General features: G+C 56.9%; 2 protein-coding genes across 2 annotated transcripts; one reads left to right on the top strand and one right to left on the bottom strand.

The window, feature by feature from the left end:
• Positions 1-324: 324 nt before the first annotated feature.
• MONBRDRAFT_25264 (uncharacterized protein) lies at positions 325-4,205 on the top strand (the record flags this gene model as incomplete). The annotated part of the gene is made up of 3 exons (XM_001745509.1): positions 325-1,490; positions 1,582-1,697; positions 1,855-4,205. 3 exons carry the CDS (start codon positions 325-327, stop codon positions 4,203-4,205), a joined length of 3,633 nt encoding a protein of 1,210 aa, XP_001745561.1.
• A 467-nt stretch (positions 4,206-4,672) lies between these two features.
• MONBRDRAFT_25265 (uncharacterized protein) lies at positions 4,673-8,447 on the bottom strand (the record flags this gene model as incomplete). Its single annotated transcript, XM_001745654.1, has 8 exons — positions 4,673-4,898; positions 4,928-5,033; positions 5,145-5,202; positions 5,320-5,387; positions 5,498-5,561; positions 6,481-6,633; positions 6,757-6,849; positions 6,972-8,447. The coding sequence occupies 8 exons, from the start codon at positions 8,445-8,447 to the stop codon at positions 4,673-4,675; spliced, it is 2,244 nt and encodes a 747-aa protein (XP_001745706.1).
• Positions 8,448-10,366: the final 1,919 nt, after the last annotated feature.

Below are 10,366 nucleotides of genomic sequence, written 5' to 3' on the forward strand. Positions count from 1 at the left end.
CGCACAGTTCACGCCCGCACTGGCTCTGCGCTCGACCCCCTGGCCATTGAGGTGCTTTTTTGCTGCGCTCTTTCGCTGGACGTTGGAGACGCTTGATACAGTGCCGGTAGTGCCTGGCCAAGCTCTGGTGTTTTCGTCGACAGTGGCAACCCCCGTCGACGCGGGTGCAGCCCAAGCCTCCAGGAAGAAGCCGGGCTTGGAAGTGCTCACTGCCCCTGTCCGTCTTCATGGGGCCCCGCCAGCTGTACACCACGTTGCGCTGGCCAAACTAGGCACACATCAAGGGACGTCCTTGTTCAGAGACTGGCTCCACAAGCCATTGCCATGGGCGATGGAGGCGAAGCCTTGGCCTGCGTGGCGGTGGCCCAGCTGCTGGATCGCGGCCTGGTTTCGCTCGGCACAGCCAGTGGCGCATGGGCTCTGGCCCAACAAGATCCTGCCTTTGCCACCCGTCTAGCCGTCGTGCTTGCGATTCAGTATTTGCAGCCTTACGATGTCACGTGCCGGGATCTGCTGCTGCCCGAAGCCGTGAGCCGCGTCATCAAGCGCCCGTCATCGTTGGACCGAAGCAACCCAGACGAAGGTCCCTCGCCACCCGCCCAGGCCGGTGCGCTCGCAACCAACCCTGCCCTTGAAAACGACAGCGACATGCCCGCACGTTTGCAAATTCTGCAGTCTTTGTACGTGCTTCTCTGCCTCGCCCGGATTCAACATTCCGCGCCCTTGGTCAAACATGTTTTTCTTTACTGGACCCAGCTTCGCATGGGGGCCATTGACATGCTCTATGAGCTCGAGGCCCATGTTCTTAAACGCTTCTCTGTCGAGTACTCGGCCCAACAAGCGCTGCGCGATCTTGGTGTTGCTACGCAGCAGCCCATGGATGCCATCAAGCATGATCTGCTGCTTTTGCAAGTGCACTTGGCCGCTGCTAAAGGGCGCCTCGCCCCGCTGGAGCTGCGACGCACCCTTCTCCAGCTGCTGACGGTTCCCGCACGTCATCCCGGCAGCATTGTTCACGAAGACGTGGTGATCAGCATGTTGACCACGGGCCACACCCTCTTTGCCCAAGCCACTGCCTGCCACCATCCGAGCACAATGACGGGGGCTTTACGTACACTGCGTGAGCTGTCCCATCATTGCACCACCTCCTGGGCCAGCCTGTGTTTTGACCATGCCTGGCGAACCTTTCACCGCCACGTCTACGCACCGGGACTTCCTGCGGCTCTCTCCCGTTTTCATGCTCGCTACTTGGTCGTGCTGGACCGAGCCTACGCGCCGTCCGGGCTCTTGACCGAGGACTGGACTGCCGTGCTGACCAAGACGCTGCGACTTGGACGCCAGCCCAAAATTATTCGCATGCGTGCCTGTATCATGACCATCCTTCGTGCCTACTTGGGTGATTCTTCCCAAGCCCGGCTCTTGTGCCGTGCGCTCCACCGCGCACCAGGCCCGCGCCTCGAAGCGGCCATTAACCGCCTCACGGCTCTCTGGTACGCACAGCTCCCCATTGGTGTGCCATGCCTTCACCCACAACACCTGAGTAATGTCTGGCCTGCTGCCACGTGCCGCCCCCAATCGTAGGAAGCAAATTGCTGCGCTTGAGGAAGAGGTGGCTTTAAAGCGCGTCCGGCAAGTCCTCACAGCCATCCTGTCGGATCTCCTGCCTGAACCCGAACTGCCAGAGCGTGACCTTCCCGGTATGTCAGGATGCCTTGCCCGGGAGACGGTCGAGACAAGCTGCTCAGGGCTTCAAATCGCGCAGTTTTGCTGGCCCGTCGTTTTACCATCTCCATCACGCGCGGGCACACCACTGATATGACCTGCTTCCATCCGTGGCTTGCATTCCCTTTCCAGACTTGTCGCCACTGGCCCTCCTCCCCGAGCTTACCGTGCTGACCATCGACTCGTCGCGCGCTGAGGATTATATATTTCAGAGTCGATCGCCATCGGTTGATACCTTGGCACATGGCGAGCTTGTTGCGGGCCTTGAGCAGTTTATGGTGCAGGGCTCACCCCCGGTGGAGCTGCCCACCACTCGTGAATTGCATGTGGTGGCTGTGGGCGGCGATGCGCTGGTTCTTACCTGCCTGCAAGCGTGTACGCTCGTTGAGGACAACATGCGCTCGCATGCAGGCCATGCGCCTACACGCTTCCTTCTTCATGTTCTTCCTGCTGGCGTCGATCTCATCCAGGCGCAGCTACAGTCTAACGGCCCCGAGTCCACGCAATCGCGCGTGGCTGAGCGCGCCAAGTCCAGCGCCATGGTGATCGAAGCCACGCCGAAACGACGCAGCCGACGCAAGAGCTGGCAAGGCGAGGACTGGCAGACAGGCATGCAAGTGGATCTCGCCCGCCCTGGGGCATTCTCTCCTGCAGACACCCCCCGTCGTGAGCGCTCGCTGACCGTCTCTCGCGATGGCCTTCCCAATTCTCTTCGCCTGACGACTTCGGCTGGCGCAGGCCTGAGTGCCGGAGCCACCCCCATCTCAGTCGTGGACGCACCAGCTGACGTGGCCGCCCACCCCCTTCCCGCTCCCACCCCTTTGCGTGCGGTGGCCAAAACGCCGGCATCTCCGGGGCACAAGGTGACCGGCGTAGCCGCTTTTGCCACTTTTCCCGACGGCGCGAAAACAGACCAGGCGCCTGCTCGAATTGCAACCGGCGACGATGATTCGGATGATGATGCTGACAACTCAGCACTGGGCCTTGTCGCACGTCCACAGGAGAACGTGGCTCAGCAAGCCCAGGACAGTGCCTATGCAGCAACCTCGGCGCCATTGCGGCGTGCAAATACTCGTGATCGGTCAGCTCAGTTCCCGGATATCTCTGAAGAAACGGACGACGCTGACCTTGATGCCGAATTTGCGCTGCTTCGCTCCGCTCCGGTGCCATCCCCACCACCCGCCACGCCAAAGGTGCAAACCGCGGTCAATGGGCCACGGCCTCGCATTCGCAATAGCGCCCGATTCTCCGTTACCAGCATGAGCTCAATCACACCGCTTTGGTGGGCGGAGACCGGTGGTTGGAATTCTGGCGCCTATCGACCACCCCCTTCAACGTCAACGACCCCAGAGCGTGCTCCGAGCCCCGAAGCTGAGGCCAGTGCTGCGAGTCCCACGCACCTGCCCGCCGAGACCCTCGCACCATCACCGCGTGCTCCCGCGATGGAGCGTGGACTTGCCGTTCAGATGGACAAATGCTCAAAGCTGGATGTGCTGCGAGCGTTTGGATGCGCCAATCCAGCTTTTCGTCGCCATGCCATCCGTGCCCCAAGCTACATCTTTGCGCTGCTCAACGTGTTGGCCCGCCACAGCAGTCCGCATTCATCTGCACCCTCTGATCGTGTCAGTCGGCCATCCTTGAGTCCTCTAGCCCAAGCTCTGCTCAAGCAGGTGGAGCATGCCGCGCCCGGGTCAACGCTCGATGCCGTGGCTAATTTGGCCTCTGGCACCCTTTTGGGACCTGCAGCCCTGAGTAGCCACTTGGATGCCAATCGGTCCCCGCCTGCTTCAAAAACGCCAAAGGAGCGTGGCCACCAACCATCGAGCGCGGGCCGGCGACCAGGCCTGGCCGACCCGTCAGGAAGCGCGACTGCCAGCTCTGGTGTCGATGGAATGCATGAGCTCTTGCTCCATGCCTTGGAAATTGCATGCTTTGCTTTTCCATACTTGCGAATGCGGCTGCCAGTGTTTCAACTTGAAGTAGTCTTGAGGCCTGATGTGTCGGTGAGTGCGGCCGAGCCCAGCGGGCGCGTGGGCCGCTTGACCACCCGTCAAACAGCGCAGCACGTCAACGCAGTTGAGCCGCTAGCACTACACAACGAGCGTCGGGTGCACACTTTGTTGTTCACTTCCGGGGTGCAGATCCAGCAAACTGAGCACCCTCTGCAGCTGTACTTTGCCCAGCGGGACGCTTTGGGCGTCGCTCGAGTACGCTACACGCAACAGCATTGCTTTTACGAACATTTGCAAATCCACCGCGAGCTTGAGGCATCACCGGCTATTTTCCACAGCGGAGAAGCACCCGTCTCGCAGCTGTTTCTGTCAATGCGTTTGCGTGAGCACAAGGCTCAGCGGCGCGTCCAAGTGTACAGCTGTCATGTAGAAGCTGATCCACGCCATCCCTTTAACGTGCAGGTCGACCACCTGACCCTGACAAACGTCGTACAAATGCGCATCACGCCCGGTGTGTCCTGCATCACCTAGCTAGAGCAGATTGATCGAGCTTTGAGGAGTCTTAAACTAATCCAAGTTGAATTTTTGAACAAAGCTAGCTTTCAATACCAGCAACACAACGTACATAACGTACGCACACACTCACACACACACACAAGGAAAAAAGAAGGAGAAGAAGAGAAACACACACAAGTGCGCGCACACACACACAAAAGCAGAGTCACATACAAGCACAGCACAGCTTCTCATCGCCTGCAGCGGCGCCTGGCAGTGGAACCGGTGAGATCATCCCCGTGTGTTTGTGGAGCTTTGCAAAGGCGAATTATCCGACAGTGAAGCATCACTTGTATTGGGCCGCAAATTTCACCAAATCTGAGAAAGCGATTGGCAAAAGGAAGGAAGGTCAATGCATTCATGAGTGGTTCAGCTGTGGGGATGCGACAAGCAAACTTTTGGATGCGGTGCACAAGGAAGAGGAGAACTGAAGGCGGGGGAAGCTAAATGCGCCTCGCACCTTCGTAAACGATTTGACCATCTGCAGTGGTCTCCGGTACACGCATCATTTCCTCAATCTCATACATTTGGAAGCGCTCGCCAAGGTTGTGCATGACGGTGCGAAACTCGGTGGCGTCGATAGAGCCCTTGCCCTCGCTGAAAACGGGCGGCATAACGACCATGAGTGCCTGGGCGCGAGCTGTCGCGCTGAGGGCCAGTGGGCGCCATCTCGGGCAAAGCATGAACGCAAAACGCACGGGTCAAACATGGCAAACGCATCACGCAAGGTTTGAACCGGATCTTCGTGCAGCTTCTGCGTGGCCAAGTAATTGGCCACATCATCCAGAGTAAACGTGGTTTTGTCTACGTTCGATCAGTCAGTGAGCCACCCACTGTCAGATTTGGCAAAGCAGAGCCTGCGGTGCAGGGGAACACGAGACATCAGCAGCAGACAGCGAGTGACCATCAACGTACTACCACAGTGAGCGAGCACCTCTTCCTCGCTGGGGTTGGCACCCACGATGCGCACCACCTGGGGTGAGAAGAACAGTTGATGGCCGCAAGATGAGCAAAGCCAACATGAGCGCCCGACGCGAGAGGAATCGAGCAAAAGATCCAATTTGGCCCGACACGAGGAGACTCATCATACTTCGCCAAATGATGCGGCAGAGAGCTGGCCCGGGCTGCTCTCGTGCAGCTGAAAGGCCTCAGCCAAAACTGTTGGTACAGGCACGCATGCACAGTTAGTTGGTATTGAGATGACACTGCACCAAGCCAGTTAGTCGATGAGGAGCGAGGACGCGCGTGGCCATGGCATGCACACCCACCGGCACGATCTTCTGCGCTCAAGCTCATGATGAAGGCCGGAGGGGGTGGGGTGGTCCAGCAGTGCTGCGAGTCACAGTAGACAGGGAAGCGGTCAATCAATCAATGGCCCAGCAGGAATTCATCCCATTGCCATCAAAAGCCCAAGCAGTCAAAGCCAAGAAATTCCCACCCATGGCCTTGACCAATACCAATTCAATCGCAGTAGCAATTGCTGCCTGCTCTCCCATCCGCCACCGCCCCCACCACCCCTCTCTTCCCCCTTTTCCCACCCTGACCGGCCCGATGTGATCCCTCACATACCAAACAAAAAATGGTTGTAAAAAATAAAAAATAAAAAATAAAAAAAAGTGTGAGATGGAGAGACGAGAGAGAGAGAGAGAGAGAGAGAGAGAGAAGGGGGCGTAGTGCAAAACAACCAAACAAAACAACAGTGACAACGATCAAGGAAGAAAATTGAATTTGATGGCTTTTTTTGTTTTTGTTGTTTTGCGAGTGGGGAGGGATGATGTCGAGAGGTGGTGGGTGTGCTTCGCAAGGCAGTGAGGGCATGCAATAGAGAGTCGGAGAATCGCTTTGATAAATTGATGCCAAGCAGATTTTTAAAAGGAGTAGTGGGGTAAGAAAAAGAAAAAAGACGCAGCGCCACAGAAATGAGAACAAAACGGTGACCCGGCCATGAAGAACGAGAATAAACAACACCACACTCGGCAAGGAAAACAAAACGGAGGGCTGCTGGGTCGCCGATGGCTGATGCTGGCGATGAAACAGAAGGGTACGGCACAAAGACGACGAGATTTGAGCATCACGATACGACATGCCAATGGAGGCCAGGCGCAACCCATTCATAGCCACACTGTCCCATCAAAGCACGCCAAGAGAAATACAGTGAACTTCCTCGCCGCAATGTTCACGACCCAAAAAAAAGGCACGAAACCTATTACTGCAGGAGCTGAGCGACCTCTGACGTGTCAAGCCCAAGGACGAGGTTGCGCACAAAGCACATTTCCTTTTTGGTGTTGTTGAAAATGACCATGGGGTCATCGGAGGGACACCGCAGATAGTTTGGGGCCCATACCATGGCCAAGTTGTCGTGGCTCATCTTGGTGTATGCCTGGTTTTCCTGTTGACCGATTTCCTGCACAGAGTGGAAGTTGAAGGCGGGTGAGTCGGTGCGGCCGACATGAAAAGGTAACGACCGTGGTTTGTCCTCGAAGATGCCGGGATTCGGTATCGGTATGCTGCACGCTGCGATGCTTACCTGGAGAAAGCGCGTGATGACCAGCACTAGAGTGCGGTTCACAGGAGGCAGCTTGTCAACCACCGCCACTGAAGCCGCCGTATCATTGCTTGACTGGCGGGTGTACAAGGAAAAGGGGGCTCGGTGAGTAGCCGCGCGATTTGAGGGCAAGTTTCAGAGAGCGCAGGAACGGGGGATGGCGGATGGCAGGTACCATAACGACACAAACAACGTACGGCAATGCATTCCTCGTACAACTCAGCCGGGATGACGGGCTCGGCCAGTTCCCGAAACCAGAGCTTGATGGCCGAGGCCGGCACGTGGGGGTCGGGCAGTTCTCCCACCCCCTGCTGTTTGTCCATCCGCAACTTGAGTGCATTGACGGCATCAATGTCACCAGGGACACGAAAGATGCCCTCGGTCCGGGCTCCGCCTTCGCGCAAAACGGCCTGGCAGAGCTCACGAACGACGAGTGGGATGGGCAGATCTGGGTGGGAGATTTCTTGCATGTCCATAATCTCCGCCAGGGTTGAGCCATACACCGACGGGTTGGTCACACGCTGAATGGCGTTTGCCACCTCGTCCTGGTTGGGAGCTTGTTGGCCTTGGCGCCGACCTTGCGCCGCAATGCGGTCGAGGCGGCGAAAGGCCTGCTCGGCCAAGCTGCCAATCGTGCCCGCCCCCATCTCCGTGTGACGGGCAATGTAGCCCCGCAAATAGGATTCAAACATCTTGGTGGGCGGGAAAAAGTTGAGCACGACAATCAGAAGCTGCCAGCCCTTTTCGCAGCTAGCAAGCTTGTTGTTCTCGGTGGTCTGCTTACACAGCTGCAAGAAGAGCTCGTCACGCAGCCGGACCACCTCCCAGCAAGCGTCGACCACTTCAAGCGCAAGCGATTCAGGTGTTTTGCCCTTGGCCGAGCGATCACCCATAAACTGCTGGACGAGCTTGAAAATCTCGAGCGCAGTTTTGCGATGTTCCTTGCCTAGGTTCAAGAGCATGGGGCGCGGGATGCATTCACGGCTCCAGGAGAGCATGTTGTGAAGGGAGACCTTGCGGCGGAAAAAGCCGCGCTTGTGGGTGGCCAAATCATCCTTGAGCTCATGCAGGTGCGGAGTGGAGGACGCTACTTCGTCATAATTACCACGGGGCACGGCCGGGGCTGCGGATACTGTGGCGCCAGGACCCATGGGCGCCGTCAGATTGGGGGCCGGGCCAGGTGCTGCCGGCGCCGAGGGAGAAGTTGTGGAGGCCTGCAATGACGGTGCACCGGATTCGGGTCGTGCCTGCGGCTGTGGCTGTGACTGTGACTGGGTCCGGACCGGTTGTTGCTGTGGTGCGGTCTGCTGCGGCTGGGTCTGCTGCGGTAGCTGATGCTGGGGCTGGGACTGGGATGCTCGGGGTTGTGCTTGAGGCTGTGATTGCTGTTGTTCGGGAGCCGGACCACTGCCGTTCATCATGGCCTTTTGCGCCTCTTGGAGACGTGCGAGGGAGACAATGTCCCCTGATGTGGGGCGATTCCAAACCGTCTTTCGAGTGGTGGCATTGTAATAGTATGGGCGGCTACTGCCCTGATCAATCAGCTCCCACCACTGGTCATCTCCTGCTGGCTTGCTGCGAGCAGGGCGCAAAAAGCAATATCGGTGAGGCATGACCGCGAATGACCTGCAAGCTGATCCGGTTGTGACGATGCCAAGGGAGGCTGGGGCCATGGCCTGGGTGCGCATGCCCAACGTACAAATCGGTGTTGGGAGGCGGGCTCCAGAGGCAATCACCGGTGTCTGTGTTGGCATAAACGGGCTTGCCGCTCCCGGGCTCGATAATCTCGACCCAAGGCGACCTGCAAGGTGATGCATGGCAAGACAAATCGATTCAGTCCAAAGCCGCAAGGGGGTTTGGCAAAGGACACAAGATAGCCGGACACGGTCGCACAAACAAGGGCGTGGACAGGATTTCTGTCACACCGGGACACTACCACGGAAAGAGAGCCAAGTCAGCGACCACGTACGCAGACATGATATCGGGATCAAAAAAGAAGAAAAAAAAAAAAAGGACAGGTGGCGGCAATGGCGGCAATGGCGGCGGCAAGACGGGGGCGCCTAGCCGCAATGGCCACGCACGAGCTGGCTACACGCTTGAGCAAGAATCGATAGCCCAACCTGATCAAGACAACACAATTACACCCAGGGTCAGTCACTCTGGGACAATCAGGGATCGGGAGTGGAGTGGGCGCTCCTCGCTTCGGGTCAAGCGCTCTGACGGAACGAGCGTTCTGCTGTGGCCCGCCCTCTCACAAGGCACGGAAAGGGAGCAGATACAGGCAGATACAAGTCCCTCGCACACACGCCAGCACGGCCCTTCTTCAGTTTGTGGCTGTACAAATACACGCACAGGCTCACGTGCACAGGCGCACGCACCTTGGCCAGGAGAAAAGGTGCCGGGTTTGTGGGCGGGGAGGGGGAAGGCTTTGAGGTAGATGGGCGGATGGCAATGCAGCCGCTCAACCGATGCTAACAGCAGCGCTGGCCAGCTGCGTTCTCGTCCAGCCCCTTCTGCTTGACGCACAGATTTTCCGATTTATGATGCGTTCAGTGGTTCGATCCGCTGCAGTACCCTGTACCTGGCCAGCGTCACGCCCCTCACGCTGCCGTTTCTCTCCTGATTTCCCAACAGAGAGAGAGAGAGCGCGCGCGAGAGAGAGCGAGAGAGAGAAGAGAACCAAAAGAGCGCCAAGTGGGAGTTACCAATTGTAAGTGTTTTAGTACAGTTGGTAACACCAGCTTCACAGGGTCCAGGTTGGCTTCCTACTCTCTCCTCAAAGCTCTCTCTCTCTCTCTCCCTTTCTCTCTCTCTTTCTCTCTCTCCATGTTTTTTGCCTGCAAGCGATTTACTGCGTTGGAATGTACCTTAATATGTTGTTCAGCGGGATAGTTCGGTCACCTCCTTGAAAGTAACATATGTATTCCCTTTTTGTAACAACATATTGCTCTTGGGATTGAGGCAGGTGCGATTAATTGGCAGTCAGTATTTCGGGTCGTGCTCGGCGATTCTGTCTGCTGTGCGTTTCAAATCAAGCACAGCAGAAGCGCTAAATTTTTGCGGATCAAACGAGGGTGCTCTTGTGTTCATACGCTTCCTGTGGATGCCATAGCAGCCCAAAGACCAGAAAATCATTTATTTTGAAATAAATCCCATTTCTTTTCCATACGAAACTTATTTGGCTTTGACTCTCTAGGGCTACATGGCTCTGATTGGTATGTCAAATGGCAGCGCCATAAGACGAGTCAGCGAAGCAATGAGACAACTTGGTGGGTAGAAGCAGATGGACAAGACAAGTTCCGATTGATCAATGGTCATTCAAGGTTTATTTCGATTGACAAACGCCCGGGACGATTTTTTTTTCTAAACACTTAGTAAGCAAGCTGTTTCCTCATTGGGTGGACTTAGACGATTTTCTCTTCTTGGGATGTGGTTGCCACTGCGCCACTCGTGCAAGGTGTGTTCGACGTGGAGACCGAGTTTGGACGATTGATGGGGAAGAGCTACGGTCCACAGCGGCGCTTGAGGCTTCTCGTGTTCGCGCCTCGGTACTTGCATGTGATGTCTCTGATGCCGCCGTAGACGGCGTGTG

The sequence above is a fragment of the Monosiga brevicollis genome, genomic scaffold, assembly GCF_000002865.3.
Source record: "Monosiga brevicollis MX1 MONBRscaffold_9 genomic scaffold, whole genome shotgun sequence".
NCBI classification, from domain to species: Eukaryota; class Choanoflagellata; order Craspedida; family Salpingoecidae; genus Monosiga; species Monosiga brevicollis.